Source organism: Sinohyriopsis cumingii, chromosome 11, assembly GCF_028554795.1.
Source record: "Sinohyriopsis cumingii isolate HCF-2022 chromosome 11, ASM2855479v2, whole genome shotgun sequence".
NCBI lineage: Eukaryota > Metazoa > Mollusca > Bivalvia > Unionida > Unionidae > Sinohyriopsis > Sinohyriopsis cumingii.
In genome coordinates, this window is record NC_142971.1 from 47407590 (window position 1) to 47426448 (window position 18859).

General features: G+C 38.3%; 1 protein-coding gene across 2 annotated transcripts in view; it reads left to right on the plus strand.

Annotated features, from left to right (window-relative positions):
- The window catches only part of LOC149788400 (ATR-interacting protein-like), a 73348-nt gene extending 56359 nt beyond the window's left edge, over positions 1 to 16989 (plus strand). For both annotated transcript variants that reach the window (XM_089974357.1, XM_089974358.1), the window contains exon 14: positions 7248 to 16989. In XM_089974357.1, the coding sequence (XP_089830483.1) occupies positions 7248 to 7324 (77 nt within the window). In that variant the 3' untranslated portion in view covers positions 7325 to 16989. The remainder of the gene's footprint in view (positions 1 to 7247) is intronic.
- Positions 16990 to 18859: the final 1870 nt, after the last annotated feature.

Here is an 18859-nt window from a genome sequence, read left to right on the forward strand (position 1 = left end):
AGGGATACATTTTTGGGGTATTTTCGGGTTTAAAAAATGGGATCCACGCCTGACACCTCATTATAAGCGGGTTTGCGAGTTATCAGGGCGCGAGTTATTGAGAGAGTGGTGTAGTTAGATTTAATAGTGATGTTTAGAGAGATATTTCTCAGTTGGGCCTTTACACTGGAAAGTATTTGTTGATGACCATTTTGGAGTTACATTTTAATTTTTATTCAAATTATTTGGATTCTAAAAGATAATTTCTTTTTCCTGGAAATATTTGAGTGCTCGTACAGAATTCTTGGACATAGACATTTCTTGAAGTTTTATTCAGAAATTCAAACACCAGAATATTGTTTGTGAATCAGCAAAGAACTCTGGACACAAGATTTTTCATCGGGACTCGAACTCAAATTCATTTGTACATTTCATTAAAAGGACTTCTAAAAAGAATTTGGATTATTTTTGGATTTGATTCTTAAAACCGTAAGTTCTTAATTTTTCATTTTTACATTTTTTTTTCTCTCAGGGAAATATGTTATTTGTTAAATTTTTCAAAGCTTGTCGTTTTCACTCTTTCTTTGTTACTCTTTATTAGAGCCTAAACACGTAACATAAGAATACACTACATGGTAATGAGTCCTCATCTTACATCATCTGTATGTACACTGCATGGTAATGAGTACTTATTTAAGATGCTTTATTTGTACACTATGTGATAAAGAGTACTCATTTAAGATCCTCTATATGTACACTACATGGTAATATCCAGTATTTAATCACTGCGATGTTTCATGCATAACAGATCTCTTAACCCTGAAAATTTTCCGTAAATTTTACAGAAATGAACCTTAATATATGGACTAAAATCTGAACACTGGCTTGCCCGCATTTTTTATCTGCCTTTCATATTTGATTCAGTTGAGTTGATTAGGAACCAGACTAACATTACAGGAGTACCTCAGGCACTTTAAACTGCACATAATTTGTTATGTGAAAAGTCTGCATGTTCAAGCTATTGCTTATTAGAATTTTCAGAAAATTTCATCACCACATGAAATTTACATTCTGTTTTCTAAGGATTACATCAAGCTGAGTGTTAGCAAGAAGCCATTGAGCTCCACATGGTTTGGAACTACAATTTGTGTAACTCTACTGGAGATAATTAAATAAAACTTAACAAAATATTTAGTTTTTTTTGCAGGTCTGGCATGAGAAATTAGGAATACCGTCAAGCCAAAGAAATCTCTACACTTGTACCTGTTCTGTATACCATGTCTTGATAACAAAATCTTAATGGACCCACTCTGGTGGCCTAGTAGTTAGAGCATCCACCTTGGATGCGAGAGGTCATGGGTTCGATCCCCAGCCAAGTCATATCAAAGACTTACAAAAATGGTACTAACAGCTGCCTCACTTAGCGCTCAGCATTAATAGGTTAGTTTTAGGACTGGTCGGCCTGGTGTCAGATAATGTGACTGGGTGGGACATCATGCTACATGTCTGTGATATGATGCCCCAGTGCTAGGCATCACTATAAACTGCTTCACAACAGACATTGTAGCGATATGACTGAAAACTTGTTAAAGCTACGTTAAAAATCCAAATCACACACACAAGCCTTAAGAATTTGACTTGGCTTTCATTGTATGAAGGTTGCTCTTTCTCTTCCTTAGTCTGACAATGCAAATCTATTTGTTTGTACCCCCCTACCGATTTAAATAATGGAAACCTTTAATGTGATAAAAAGTGCAAGGAACTTAGTCAATTCATTTATTGATTTATAGTTTCTAACCTGACTGTAAGTAGAGTGGCCCTAACACCGTCATCTTATGCGCGTTTCTCCTTCAAATACGTTCCCCGATCACATTAACGTTAGGGATATAAGCCTGCTACCTCTCGAATCCAGCCCTACTAAAAGATGAAAATTCGTCTTTTCTGTCTATCTCATATAGACCAAAGGGCAGTAACTCTTGCCCCTTACCTTCCCTTGCCACCGCCAGGTGTCACTAGTTTTTAAGCTTCGCTTGTACTGATAACACGTACATTATACCTCCAAACAATCCAAGCCATCTTAGCGTTAAATTGGACCATCCGAAGTTAAATTTGGATTTATTGTGTTGGACAATCATTCTTCTACAGGTTGTATACATTATTTTAAAAATTTTTTTCAAAATTGAGTGACTTTGTCACCCTTACGGATTTCGTCTACTGAAGACCATGTTACACACGCTATCGCTGAACTCGTGTTGTCAGTTAAGAGTTAACGCGACACTGACTAATTTCACTTACTCTGTTAGTAACAGTTGTGGTATTAGCGAATTAATAATAAGCTGAATTGCTAATTTGTGCTTTGTTTTCTTTTCTTGTGTCGTTTCATTAGAAATGTCAACCAAATGCATGAAATGAAAAAAGTTCAAAGCAAAAGAAGACAACCATGACTCTTGTATTGTATGTACCAAGTGTACATCATCTATACCATGCAGCGTGTGTAATACTTGGACAGAGCAAATGTGGGCTGATGTAGTCCAGAAGGCAGCAAAAGGGAGGGCTAGACCGAATAAGTCGAAGAAAGATAGCATTGATGTCCTCAGTATACATCTGAAGACAGCCTCCACTGCGAGTCTTGTGGGGGACATTGAGGTCCCCCCTCCACCTAAAGTTCGTCGTTAGCAACCATCAGCCACAGTAACATCAGCGGCAATGGAGGAGAATAATGTTGACAGGGTACAACAGTCCACCTTTGAACAGATGCGTCGTTTGGTCCAGGAAACGACGACGCAGCTATTGACATCAGGCCAGATATTACCCTTATTTCCCTCACTCGCTTCCACAGCTTTTTCTGACTCTTTGGGGGAATGTTCCCCTAATTTTAGGCTGCCCAGTGGGCATAAGTCCTCCCGCATGTCCGAGCATGGCCTTCGGGCCTGTAAGTCAGGATGCATGTTTTTTTTTTTTTATCGGATCCATTTCATTATACAACCACTATGTCACCGGCGGTCCAGCTGTCCCAGCATGGGGACCCTATTGCTAAAACGGTCCGACCAAATATGATTTATGGGGATCTTAGTGATAAATCCATCTGTCAAGCTGTACCGCCAGCAACATACCAATACTATAGCGGAGATTTTAGTGAGAAATCTGTCCGTCCGGCCAGGCCATTGGAGCAGCCGGTACCGGTGATAGCAGGACTGTCGCCAACATTCAGGCCGACCACAAGCCAAACAAACCAGCTGGCAGGGCCGGCCGTCCATATGTTCATGGCTTATCCACAAGGGAGAGTTAGTGACAGTGTCAAGGATGACGGAATCGCATCATCTATGCCAACTGGTATGCTCTATCCAGAAAAGCAAGCTATTCCAGAACATGGCTCAGCACACAGTGAGGGTGATGAAACTCCTGCAAATCAGCCGTACAAAGATCCAACCATGGAACGGACTGAGTTTGGCTTCAAGGCAGCAGTGGAAGAAATTTATAGGGTGTTGGCAACTTCAGAATGCCCTCCACCTCCTACCGCCACTCAAGACTACAAAGTTAAGGTGTCTGTAGATCTTGATGGGGAGGAAGAGACGCCGTCCTTCTGGCGCCTTCCCCAGTTGGCAAAAATTAAGGAGATCAATGATCATCTATCAGGACGAATAGGTGATCTGGGAAATGCTAAGGCGTTCTCGTGTCGCTGGTACAAAACTCATTCAGACGCCTTCAGTACGGATCTTCCGGCCCTGGACAAAAATATGGCAGCAGTTCACATGTCCGCTCCACTGTTTTACAAAGTGGACAAAAATGTGTTCCATGCCACGTCAAAGCTAGTCCGGAATGTAGTTGCTACGTCTTCAGTGTTAGACTTGGCTTCATTAGCCATTTTCCGACTCACAGAAAAATCCGACAATGACCACGCTTGGGAAGCAACGGCCAGGATTGCTAGAGTTATTAACAGGGCAGCTCACCATTCCATGGCTAATGCGTTGACTGCTTCTGCCAACTTAGACCTGATACGACGTGACGCATGTCTGCGGTCCACGTCGCTCAAGCCCCATCATACTCTGGCTTTACGGATGACTCCGTTTGGGTCGTCTTTACTCTTTGGAGGAAAAATTGAAGAAGTTCGGAAGGGCAGCTCAGGAACTGCCCCTCCAACTTGCCGCCCAACCCTCGCAGGCATTTAGAAAAAATCCCCTGCCACAGCAGAGGGATGATTGGCGGACCAGGGACAAGGGATCCTTACAATCAAATGTGCAGTATAGATCCCAACCCAGTGCCAGGAGACAACAGTCTAATCAAGCTAGGAGGCAACCATACATAGGCGGTAAGAAACAAAGTTTCTCCGTCTTCAAGCCTCCTAACTCTAAAAGTTGACATACCCTCCCCACCACCCGCGGACAGCCTACCTGTGGGTGGCCGCCTCCTGCAATTTCAGGACCACTGGGCCACTTTTTTCCTCAGAACGATTGGGTGATCCAGGTCATTTCGGAGGGGCTTCAGATTTCATTTATCCAACCCACTCCCCTGTCCTCCTCTCCCCTCTTCACGGACGTACCGTCTGATCGGGAGAAGGATACCTTTCTACAACAGGAGATACGGTTGCTCATAGAAAAACGGGCGGTGGAGATTGTGAAAAAACGGGATATCACCCCTCAAGCCCTTGCTTCATGGCTGAAGTGGGTTATACGCTCAGCGTACTCTGAGGTCTCACAAGATCAGAGTCGCCTCATCAAGATTACAGCTCATGAGATTAGAGCAATCTCGGCGAGCCTTGCATTCGGACGCAGTGTTTCGATCCGAGATATAATAGAAGCTGTTGGCTGGCATGCAGAGTCAACCTTCTGCAGTTTTTAGCTCAGACATTTGGCTTCGCAGAAGCAAACCTTGAATCTGGTAGGTCCGGTGTCGGCAGCCCAGATGACCACCAGACCCATTGAAAACAATCAGCACAACCTGTCAGCTTCGCTGGATTCACCAGTGAAATTTCGTAGGCAAGAAGATTTCAATAACTATCTTCTTAACCGTATATAGGGGTCACATATCATGGGACCCTAGGCCGTGTTGCTGATGAAATTAGGAGAACGGGTTATCTTTCAAATGGGGAATCCAGCCATCATTCCCTAGAAGATACCCGGGGTGGAGGTAGGATGCTCAGCTTTCCCTCCTCCTATTACCTATTCTCCTAACGTTATTGTGATCGGGGAACGTATTTGAAGGAGAAAGCAAATTTTTAGTAAATTATGTTTCTCCAAGGATACTTACCCGATCACATTACTTAAAAACCCTCCCAACTACCCCGCTATACGAGCATCCTCGTATAATATATATCGCTCAGCTTAAAAAACTATTGACACCTGGTGGTGGCAAGGGGAGGTAAGGGGCAAGAGTTATTGCCCTTTGGTCTATATGAGACAGACAGAAAAGACGAATTTTCGTCTTTTAGTAGGGCTGGATTCGAGAGGTAGCAGGCTTATATCCCTAACGTTAATGTGATCGGGTAAGTATTCTCGGAGAAACATAATTTACTAAACATTTGCTTTCATGCTTAACGGAAGTTTTCAGTGTAATAGACGGACATGCTCGGATCTATTTCCAGTTTCTGGACAAATCCATTTTCAGCAAAGGGGTGTATCAGGACTACAGATGTACATACATGTCGTCTGCTTCCGATATTTAGTGTCAAATCAAGCAAAGGAAAATAATGACAACTACAAATTTGCTTTTCATGTGGATTTAACAAGCGGTTTAATTTCTATGTTCATATATGCAAAGGGATATAATTCCAAATTCTCAATGTTATGTAATTTACACAATTATTCAGCAGTTGCCGAACAGGATGAACTACAGCTTTATGTAGTCTGATGGAAATAAACTAGCCTATAGTGTACGCAATATGGCGCCATGTATGTATGGAAAGTCCGTTAACCATGAAATAGTGCAGGGGATGCCAGCATTAATGCCAATCTGGTCACAGTCAGGTTAGAAATTATAAATGATTGATTCGATTGACTTAGTTCTGTGCACTTTTTATCACATTAAACGCTCTCATTTTTTAAATCGGGAGGGGGGTACAAACAAACGGGGATGTAGAGTCAGACTATAGGATGTAGCATCATTAGTTATTTATTCATTTATAGCCAATCAGAAATTTGTTACTGATACTCTTACTAAGCTGCTTGGAAGATCGCCATGAACTTATACTCGCACATTCATCCCAAGATCTAGTTGGTCCTAAATGATATTGATACTGATCTGACAAGTATGACTGCAATGGCAAATGTTATTATTATTCATTCTCCTGGATGGATATTCATAGTAATATGTGGTTTTCACAAAGACTTCTTGTGATGTGTGGTTGCTCCAGGGTGAAAATGGTGCTGATCAGACATCCAACGGCCACCATGGCATCTGCCTTGAAAATATTGTTATCACTACACCTCCAAAATAGATTGATGGTCATTTCAACATGTGGTTTCAACCACAAGACTTGATATGACTTCTAGTTGGTCTTAAATGATAATGGTGCCAATATTGCATCCAATATGGGGTCAGGGTAAGGGGGCAAGTGATCTAAAATGTTCACGTTCACTGATCACTGCCCTCTCAGCTCTGTAAATGTGGGTTCAAGTCTCGGGTTTGGTCAGTGTGGGTTTGTGATAAATCTGACCAGTAGCTTCCTATGGGTAGGTGGTTTTGATGGGGTCTTTCCTGCGTTCTTCCTCCACCAATTATACTGGCTGCCATGTATAGCCTAACATGTGCTGAAAAATGGCATTGAACCCATGCAGACAACAGACATACAATATGTATGCCATGAGGGATATCTTGATAATGTTATTGCTACTTACTCCTAATAGGAAAATTCTGTAGACCTGGAGTTTTCACCCAATTTTTTTTTTAGATGTCTTCTTTGTCTAAATGTTGCCAATTTTACCCTGACGATGGCCCCCATGAAGTCCATCTTGAAAATCTTATTATCATTTAAGAATAACAGAAATGGTTTTGACTCACAGCAGTTATATAGAAGATGTGGTCTTAGACTGGATTTCAAGAATTCTTTTCATCCAGTAGAACCTAAATCTCATTAAGGGGTTTTCATGTTCATTATCACCTGTTGTCTCTTAGGGTATAAAATCAAGATAAACTAAGAAATAAAATTTTTTTTTAGTTGCCATGACTTTACATAGAAGCAGTAGAAATTATTAATATTATTATTATTATTATTAATATTATTATTATTATAATTATTATTATTATTATTATTATTATTATTATTATTGCAGTGTCAGATCTTGCAGAGCTTGAAGATTTTAACCCAGAGGATTCTGAAGAAGAAAATTCAACAATGGAAACCGGCTAAGATATAAGCTGACCTGGCCTTAAGGCCAAGCAAACTTACACTATGGTGCATTCTTCATCATCCCATCCACAAACGCTTGTTATCACCCTGAAGGCCATCCAGTTTTTATCAGCCCATGCTTGTTATCACCCTGAAGGCCATCCAGTTTTTATCAGCCCATGCTTGTTATCACCCTGAAGGCCATCCTGTTTTTATCAGTCCATGCTTGTTATCACCCTGAAGGCCATCCAGTTTTTATCTTTGAATATGGGCTAATATCATCAAAATCTCCGATGAGTTCAGTAAAGAGCAAGCTTCCTACATATTAATGAGGTGATCTTGCATCGGATTGGCCGAGGTTTTCGGATAAAATTTGAAAATAGGTTTATATCATCAGGGGTCAAATGAGTTGGATAACTGATCTTTATGATCAAGTATTGATCAAATTTTTAATTTAGGCTTATATTAGGAATGTCGTATGAGTTCAGTAATGAGTGAGTACCACGCATATTAGTGATAGGATCTTGAATCTGATTGGCTGAACTTGTTACCAATCCATAGACTAGATTTCTGATCTAATTTTGATGGGATTTGTGGAATATGATCTTATCTCATCAAGATCTAAGATGAGTTTGCTGAAGAGTGAGATGCAACATGCTGTAGGCCACATTTCTAATCTGATCATGGTCACTCTTGGGATGTAGGCCTTTTATACTAAGATCTCAAAAATGTAACATTAAGTGAGATCCATATTGGTAATGAGTTGATTTTTCATATGATAGGTTGAGCTTCATTGCCACTCTAAAAGCCATATTTTAATACATTTAAAAAAAAAAAAATTTATTTTTGTTTGACAACAGGTATTTTGAATAATCTATTAGTGTTTTGGTTAGAGGTGCTATTAGTGTGTACATAATGTGCTCCCAGCCAGACTTGTGCTGTTGTAAAAACAAAAATGAGACCACAAGTCATACAAATGCTAATAATATCAATATATTTAAGAATGCAGATATATTTTATTTGACAGAGCCGGTTATAGTACTGTTTGAAGAAATCATTGTACATTGTTGATTTTCATATAAAGCAAAACAACAGAGTCTGAAATGTATTTCGTCCTGTGAAACTTAAAAAATACATTTTTATATGTCACTGTTAATTTTGGATGGTTTTGCTGGTTGAATTAGTATTATTATCTTTTAAAATGTTGTTGTGATAAGAGAAAGAATAACTTACAACTCAGGAGTGTGATTGGATCTAATCCCCTCTTTATAAGAGTAAATGTCTATGTATATTTTCAGATTATTTCTCCTACTGATTGTATTCAGTATTATTGCAACATGTACAAGTATTCATACCCCCCCCCCATAAGAGCAATAAATTTATAATATTTTCAGAGGCAAATTAGCAAATGTTTGTGATTTTAACTATTCATTATTTATTTATTTATTTATTGTTTGCACCTTTAAAGCACAGGTTTCTTTTAATTGATCAGAAATAATAGAAAATTATATATGTCCTGTATGACAGTTTAACACGAAAAAGAATAAATAAGTATATGTACACACATACATGCATACATAGACTTAAACACACAGAAAGACATATGTATGTGTGTGTATTATGTACAAACTTATGCATGCGTACACATACCTATCTGTACATATACATAGTCATACACATACCAGTACATTCATACAAACACATGATTTTTTGTATGAGATTCAGTCCAAAATATATAAAAACGAAAGTAAAGCATTTGTCATATTGATGCTGCTTTTGTCTTTCCAATCCATTTCTGATTTTACTTGCCTTGTCAGAGAATTTATTTAAAGCTGAATAATTTTATCGAATGTAATATCTTCCGTTTGTGTCTGTAAGTAATTAACAGTTTTTTGCATGATAGGAGTGTATGCATTTATTTATGATTAGTAGAATTAAGAAAATAATGCCATGATCAGCTTGAATATCAACACCATGAAGCATGGAATTTGCATTTTAATTAAGCTGAATATCACATTGATCTCTTAATAATAATGTAAAATTCAATAATAATGTTTTTACAGTATTAAATTCAAAACAAGGTTTAATAATGTTTCTGGATTTTTGTTACAGATATGAAAGAGATGTTGAAATTTGTATCTTAAGTAATTTTTAATTGATGTAAATCATCATCTTTGCCTGCCAAGGTTCCGATATGATAACCCTGTCTACACCTTGATGGATCGAACAGATATTATAGTGCTTTGTCCTAGCGGCATCTATAAGGATACTTTGTAAGTTTAACATTGAAGGTATGACTACGTACTAGAGGGAAGCCATTATAGGTGTATTTGATTGAAAAGCATTTTTTACAAACACGGACCGGCAGTTGAAAATTGCTTATTCATCAGTCCATTCAAGCTGTGTACTCCCCTTGCCTCGATCAGGTAGGAGCAGTGTTCAAATTTGGACAACTTAATTTTGATTGGATGCTGTTTTTTGCCACTACATCCAATGAAATTCACTGACCTGAAGCACAGAAATATCTGCTCAATACACCAAGGTGTAGATAGGGTTATCGCAACCTTGGCTAGCTAAGATGGTAATTCATTTGATGGATAATTCTGTAATGAAAGTGCTGAAGTTCTGTATCAAGTTCTGTATCATCTGTAATCTTTAATGGCAACAAACTTGCAAGTTTCCAGTCATTGTATTGGTTATTTTAATTAACTACAATGTATCATTCTATTTATTTTGAAGTTTAACTGTTAATACTTGGTATCTTTCCAAGAATGTTTTATCACATGGCTAAGACACTTTATCATGTTTTCTCAGCATATCAGAGTGTTTGTTTATCAAGCATTTGCTGATTTCTAATGCTTTTCTCCTTCAAATATGTTCCCCAATCACATTACTTTAGGATATAAGCCTACTACCAGCCGTACTCAAAAGACAGAAACGGTATTTTCCCAGTCAATTCATATGGGTCAATGGCAATAACTCTTGCTCATTCCCCCCCCCAGCAACTCTCAGTTGTTGCCAGTTTTAAGATCATCATTTAAGCAACATGCACAAGTAAACTCTTGATATCCTGGCCAAGAATTTATGTTCCTCTCAGAAATTGTGTGTTATTCTTGTGTTTACGAAAGGTGGCATGCTTGAAATTCATATTTTCAATAATATTCGCCATTGCAGACTTAGTCTGTTAGACCAACTTACCAAAATGGTGACCACGCTATAGCTACACATATGTTGTATGTTGCTGACTCAGCAACCCAACATAATTTTGCCTAAATATCAGCTCTTGGGGTTTTACCAAGATCATGATTTGCATCTTCACCCTGTTCCAAGCAAATTTATCTACAGCGATGGTAGCGTATTTTGATGACATCCTCCAAAAACATGGTAAGCTTGATTCTCCTCTTTTGTAGGAATGACCTCCTCACACTGTTACTTGGTTTTCTTGTCAACTGGGACAAATCCATCCTTCATTCATCTAGTGTTTTGTTCACCTGGGTATTGAATTTCTCACCAGCCTCAATGGGGTATGACTACCACATATTCACATAACCCAAATAATAGAACTCATAGAATCTATTTCCAACAAGACTCAGATTTCAGCACAAGAATTTTTGCAACCCTATGATTATTCACTGTGGTGCAGACTCGATTCCACTCTAATGTATCTGTAAGTGCCCCTTACAGATGACATTGCTAGCTCAGTTGTGCCCATTCTCCAGTCCTCAAAATCAGCAAGTCATCAAGATCAACAAGTCATGATTACACCCACAATACAATCCTTCCTCAGTCAATGGCAGGGTCAGGAATTGCTCAAGAAAACCGGTCCTAACATAATCACGTTGGACAACTTGGTAGTGGTACCTCAAACAAGTGGCAACCAGATCACCTGACCTGCATGTTCTGATTTGTTAGTCTCTTCATTGGTGCGAAGAAGTCAACATCAATGTACAAATCAGACATATCCCTAGTAGATTCACTGTCCTGGCAGACATACTATCCAGGAAGGGTCAAGTCATTCACACAGAATGGTCCCTCCATCCATCAGTATTTCTTCAGATTTCCACTCTTTGGGGGTGTCTGCAATAAGGTGGAACCACAAGCTGCCCACCTTTATCTCCCCAGTTCAAGACCAAGAAGCATGGGCAGTGGATGCATTGTCAAGAAGCTGGAATTCATGAGCATTTGCCTACCCTCTCGCAGTTTTGGTACCGAAATAATTCAAATGGGACAAGTCCTGGGTCACCCAGCTGGACAGAATAAATCTCGAGTAACCACGTTCACAAGTCCTCCACCTCAGTCTGGAACATCGTCTTCTTCGCTCATGATTTTATCAGGACAGCCCTGGCTGTGTTGCTTATCAATTAGGAAGAAAGCAGCTAACATTTACACAGGGTATCCAGGATATTCATCAGAGGTAGAGGTCGGATGCTCAGCATCCCGTCATCCTATTATATATTCTCCTAATTTTATGTGATTATGGAATGTATTTGAAGGTGAAAGCAAATGTTTAAGTAAATTATGTATCTCTGAGAATAATTACCCAATTACATTATTTAAAAACCCTCCCAAGCACCCCAACCCCCATCCTAGCATCCATGTTATTTTATCTTATCGCTCAGTTTTTAAAAGTAGTGACACAGGATGCAAGCAAAGGAAGGTAATGGGCATGAGTTATTGCCCTTGGTCTACATGAATAGAATAGAAAGATGATGGTTTCCTTCTTTTTAGTAGGGATTGTAAGCTTATATCTTAATGTAATGTGATTGGGTAAGTATTCTCAGAGAAACATAATTTACTTAAAAATTTGCTTTCTCCAAGAATTTGAAATAATATCAAAATATTATACATTTTAAAAAGTCTTCATAAGTAAGAAAATTGTTATTGGCATAGAGTAAGTTTTAAACAAACAAGATAGATTTGGCACAACATAGTTTATGAAATAGTTTTACAATTTATATTTGTGAACCTGTCATATCCACAATAGTATATATAACACATGGGTTGTGGTGGAGGACTCATCCAGTTCTGACCGTATAAGAAAAATGTTTTGTCAGAATCTTGTATTCTGTGAAGGCTTTATTCTTTGGAAGAGGATTTTATCACCTTCGAATCCTTCAGCTGTATCAAAAATGAGGTTTCTGAAAAGAGTGATTAAAAGGGTCCATTTATTTCTTCAAAACAATAATATTGGTAAGTATTCTGCAAAAATATAGAATGTGTAGTATTTTCAATATACCATCTTAATAATGATTGTCAGGAATGCATCACTTCACTTTATCACCTTTTTAATTCCAAAAAAACGAAATTATAAAAGATATCTTGAAGCACATGAATAAAGTTCTTTTTGGGGATCCGGTAACAATGAAGCAGTGAACCAGTAGAGGCAGTGTTCATCAAAATGACCCTGCTGTTTTGCATGATAGATAGGTGTGTATTCAAGGCCACCTCAAAGCTATTGCAAAACATGGTCACAACTTCTCCATGCTACAGATGGCAGCGCTGGTGATTTTTCAACTTGCCAATAAATCTGGCAGTGACAATGTGTGGTAATCCATGGCCCAGATCTCCAAAGTTATCAAGAAGGCCAAGCACCATACAGTTGCTAATGCCTTTAGCTAATTTAGACTTATTGTGAAGAGATGCTTGTCTCTTTCTGCCTACACACAAGCCAGGTCATTCCTTGGCTATGCAATAGACACCTTTAAGTATGACATTACTGTTCAATGGTACAATGCAAAAGGTGTGGAAGCATTCTGCACAAAAACTGTCCATTTCAGCTTTCCATGCTTCAATAACCAGTGTTCAGACCAGTTTAGTCCAATGGAGGGATAATTTAAATTGAAGGCAGAAGATGGTCCAAACACCAAACACTACACAACAACAAAAGTTTCAACCTTATCAAATATCAGGCATGAACAAACTCCTTGGTTCTTGAGGTAACTTAATAAAGTGGATGAGAAGCAGGGTTTCTCCTTCTCCAAGCATCACAACAACCAACAATGACTTTCCACCCCACCTGCCTGTAGACAGACTCCCTTAGGTACGACGCTTCTTCATTTCCAGCAGTCTTGGATCAACCTATTCCCACAAAGTGAATGGACAACTCGAGCTGTTTATGAGAGCTTCAGATTTCATGTATCCAGCCCCCTCCCTGACATCTTTTGCTTCCACGACAGATGCACAGTCTGATTTGGAGAAGGTGGGAACTTTACAAAAGGAGGCCTGATCTTTGTTCAACAAGCAGGCAATAGAGAGAGTTTGCAGACTGAACTCAGAGGCTTTTCTGTAGGCTCTTTCTACCCAATGGCCTGTTATAGACCTCAGCTGGTCCAAGTACATAGTGCATTTAGGGTATATTCAGTCAAACTTAACATTAAAAGGATTGCACCTTCAGTCAGGCTTTCCATAAAAGAGCTGAAATTTCAGTTAGTTTACATCTCTCAAATTGTGGTTGGGGGACCAAATCGCCCAACCTGTGCATATTGGTATGGATTTCATGCACAGGTTTGCTCAGCCAAAGCTAACAGGACAAATTTGACATAGAAATATCAACAATATCGTCCCATTGAATGCTTCAGTGCCATAACTGGATAACTTTCTTATGTCCTTTTTTTTAGGAGAAAATATTGATCCCTGTTGGCTACCACTCCATGTTGTGGATTCTAAGTCATGATAAGGATGTCAAAGACCTGCATCCCAATACTGACTTGAATAGACCCAGACACTTTGTCCTCTTTTCTAAATGTAATCTGCCCTGGGTTCCAAAATACCCCAATTCAGACTAGTTTGAGTCTTTAGCCATGACTTCACAGATGCTCATATCCCACAAAACATGTTTTGTGATAGACCTAACTTCATCATGCAGGGTGAGTTTCTTACCCCTTAAGTGGAGCCAAACTATCTCCAGCTCATATTGCATTGGTTTGTGGTCAGAATGATGCAACCAGACTTCATGGCTAAGAATAAGTTGCTGTCAGTGGGTAATCAGGAGGTGGCTATGCATTACTTGGTCTGTGCTCATGAGCAGTAATTGAAAAGCACAGAGGGCATGGCCTCATGACTTAATTGGGTAATCCATTTGGCATACTCTGAGGACTCACAAGATTATATATGCCTTATGAAGATCTTGGTTCACAAAATCAGAGCAATATCAGTGAGCCTCACATTCAAATGTAAGACATAATAGAAGCCTTTGGCTAGCATGTGCTGTCAACCTTCTGAAGCTTTTATTTGCGTGATCTAGCTTATTTGAATCTAGTGGGAATGGTAGCTGCAGTCCAGACGTTCACCAGACCATTGTTGTCCTTAGGACGGCCTCATTGGTATTGGTTGAGCACTTTCACTGGAGATTCTTCCCAGATTTTTTCATTTGGTTGGGAAAAGTCTCTCTTTTCCCTTATCTGGATACTGTCATCAGTGTGATAAAGGGCTTTATGGTCATCAGTTTTAGCAGAACAGCCCTTCATATGGGGAATCAAGTCATTTCAAAGGGTAGCCTTGACAATAGGTAGGGTGTTTTGGTATATCATTCTGCTATCACTTATTCTCCAAATGTTAATGTTTGAGAGAAATGTATTCAATGATTAAATGTTTTTTTTAGCAAATTTTGTTTCTCTAGAAATGCTTACCTAATCACATTATTATTAAACCCATTGACCCATCCCCACAAATATCATTGTCCAAAGGGTACCATAGTTTTTCCATTTATCTGCATTTTTAAAGATGGGAAGATGCAATTTTCGACTTTCTAGGAATGATGGATTCAGCAGGTAGGGGAGTATATCTCCTGGTGTTAATGTGATTAGGTAGGTATTTTTGGAAATTCATAATTTACCCCAAAAATTACTTTCAGTGATTTTGATGTGAAATTAAGAGCTGCAATGAACTTTTATTAAAAATCCTACTCCCATGGTTGCTTGTATATGCAGCTTGCAAGTATTACAGTTTGGTTGCATTCCTGAATATTGTGTCTTTAATATACACCTGTCAATTTGTTTCTCAAGAAAGAGAAAGAATTTTACCATCATTTCCCATAGGCAGGACAATGATACTCATTTTCTGATACTGTATAAACATCCTCTCAAGTGAGGCTGGAGCTATTTTTTCTAAAGGTTTCCACAGTTAAACTAAACAAAGCATGAACTATGCTGTGACCTCACTTGACAAGTGAAGGGCAACATTCTTTGCAATGGATCCGTATACTCCTGTTCCAACAATCTGTCCAACCGCATTGCAACTAAGTGTCAAAATAATGCTGTCAAGCCCATGTGAAGTCCCCATTGGAACCTCAACCAATGTCCCACCAGAAACATTTCATCCGCTCGTGTTGAAGAAAAACTTTCAGAGTCATTCAGCTGTTGAAATCTTCCATGATGCAAAATTTGACAACAAATGTATAAAAAAAAAAACTGAGTCTGTTGCCCCATAACAATTTGTGACCATAGTGGAAATGAGTGAATTGTTTCATGTACTTTATTCATAAACAGCAATATTCATGCACATATCAGCTGATAAATAAGTAATTCAGTTCTTGATTAAAAATGAAGCTCATATTAAAAACATTTAAAATGTGTAGTTATGTAATTACATTAACTAAAAATTATTAATATTTAACAGAAATATTAACAAAGCAATTAGTTCTTGATTGTTAGATCACATCTTATTACTAACACCATAAAATCTGGATTGTGACTTGATGCTTGATGTCTCTAAATGGCCTGTATTTTCTGATGCTGACAATTCTACATGATTGAGCAATCAAGGTTGCTTTACAGTGATAGTGCATATTATTTTACATAGTGGGTACTTATTTTGTGGTATTTTTGAAAAACAAAAGTTGTATCATCTAATGGTTAAATATTTTTACTATTTGTTAAAGTAAGATTATGCAAAAAAATGTTTGCACTTGCACAGTGATGGTTTGGTTTTGTTAGATGTTTTACGGCACAACACAATTTTGAAAGTTATACAGGGTTCCCATGTCCTCTTGATTTTAAAAGAGGTCCTTAAATCCAACTGGAATTTGAATTCAATGAAAATATCCTGGAAACTTCTTCGATTTTTTTTTCATAAAATGCCCTGGAATTTGATATCAAAAAGCAAAACTAAAACTTTTGTTTCAGAAAATACATTATTTAGCCACTGCAACATTGCAGTAAACGATTTTGCAATGATATTCATATTACGTATGTTGCCATGGTTGAATCTGGTAACTAAAAGGTTTTTGCACACATGTCTTCAACTGTAGTATTGTGTCTTCAATCAAACAAAATATCAGTCTTTAAAAATTACTCCTGAAATTTGTCATTTTCTTCTTAAAAGCTTAAAAATAGTGCTTTAGTGCAGGGACCCTGGTTATACATAGAGCCAAGGCAAGTAAATACATTGCCCAAGAACACACCATAGTAACCAATTTGGGCTGATGGAGTGGTGGGACTGCACAATTCTAGTTATGAGTCCAATGCTTTAACCACCGATTGCATCACAGTCAGTCGTGAAGTTGATGACACATTTTATTGTACCTTCTTGTATGCTTAAGATTCTTACATGTATATTGTATGAAACTGAAATTGTTATTTTGTATATGTTACAAAACAGATAATCATTTGTTATTGACTTTGTTGGGAAGACAAAATATATATGAATGATAAATATAAGATCAGTTTAATAAAAAAATGCTTCTGTTCTATTTTATTTGCAGCCTTTGGCTGGTTGTATGATTTGTATTATGGTATGATCCTATTTGCTTGTCAGTCTGCTAACTACTCCTGTTTTGCTGGATAACTATAGCTGTACAGCACCGACCTTCACCTGACTTGGCAAGTAAGTTCTTCTTGACAAACAAAAGAAACTCATTGATTTGGGGGTAAAAAGGTCAAGGTTACTATGAAGAAAAGAGGCTTTGCCACAATTACATTTGCTCTACTTCACAGACCTGGATCAAGCTTTGTGGATAACTTGCAGCTGGGGGAAAAGTCAGTTGATTGGGGTGGGTGGTGTCAGTAGGTCAAAGATCAAGGTTACTGTGAAAGAAGATAAATTGTTCTCCTCAAAAATTTCAGATATTGAGTGTACCTTCACCCGAGTTTGTGGATCATATACATTTTGGGTAGTAAAAAGAGTCTTTTCATTTTGGGGTTCAAAGTTTGAAGTCACTGAGATTGATAGAGAGAAAAAAATTGCTTTTGCATGATAACTTTAGTTATAGACCATGTACTTTGACCAGTTTTTGGGGAGGTCTTTGCATTTAAAATACGGAGGAAGCCTGTTAATTTTGGGATCAAGTGCTCAAAGGACAAAGTTGGAGTTCTCAAAGAAAACAGGTTTTGCCGAATGTTTGCTTTAGAGTTAGTTCGTTCATGAACCTTGTGGATGGCTTGCACATAGAGTAATAAAGAGACCGGTAGATTATGATTGTAAGTGACCCACGGTCCACTTTGTAGAAACTTTACACAAAGTCCCCTCTTCTTGCAAGAGGATTGTGGGTTGGCTGTTTATACCTTTCAAGGTGTCCGCTTAATTTGGTTCTCGTTATCTAGAGGTTGACCACCCTCGATGTTATTGCCCGGTTCGAATAAATATATATATATAAGTGGTGAAACTTATAGGTGGAATAGATAGAGATATAGAACAGACCAACACAAGCCCTCGTACATGTAAACAACAATTTAATCAATTACATAAAACAACTGTGAAAATTCATTACATCAGGAATATACTCTGTTTCTAGAAATACAACTTTCACCGAATTACAAAACAAGTATATTTGAATAAAGCAGCCGATCTGTTTTACTGATAGAATTAGTTCATCATAGGATCGAGTGAACAATCGAATTCAATGCATTGTACAATTGCATAACCTGCTTCTCTTGTTCACTCCACTTCCACTGTAGCTGTTCCTTCGACTACCCTCTGTTTTTTCCTCTTTCGATTATCAACTCTATGCGTAGCACGTACATTCACAGATACCTGGATCTCGGGGTAGTACGTCTCACTATACGTCACAGAATACGTCTCGGGGTTAATACCTCACAAGAGCTATTTTCTCCCTTTGAGCTTTCAGCCTTCCTCGCTTCTACCGCCAAATTTGTTCGTCGGGTTTCCTCGACAACAGTCCTCTTGGACAACAGTTTTACGAGAGAATTTCTCCCAAATTTACTCTCGTAGTCTTACATTTGTTTCTCTTGCAGAAAAGCTTAGACTGATTCAAATTTTCGATGTGGCGATATTAAACTAGGAAATTTAGTGTGCGAAACACTATTTAGAGTAACCAATTAGAATCAAATATATCTTCCGCCATTTCCAGAGGCGCCAAAGTCGTGGTAACACAAAATTTGGTTTCTGCACTGTAAATTTAGTTCAAGACTGGGTACCTTAACCAAAGATCAAGGTCATTAAGGCTTAGAAATCTCCATCGCTTAGGTCTTCACAAATCTTTTTGGCATGATGATCATCTTGCTTCTCTCATCGTGGTAATCGAAACGTTTGTTGACTTAAAATTGGGTCTCGGCCTGCTCTGCGGGATGTCTTCTATATCTTTGTCGTGGCGGGTGCTTT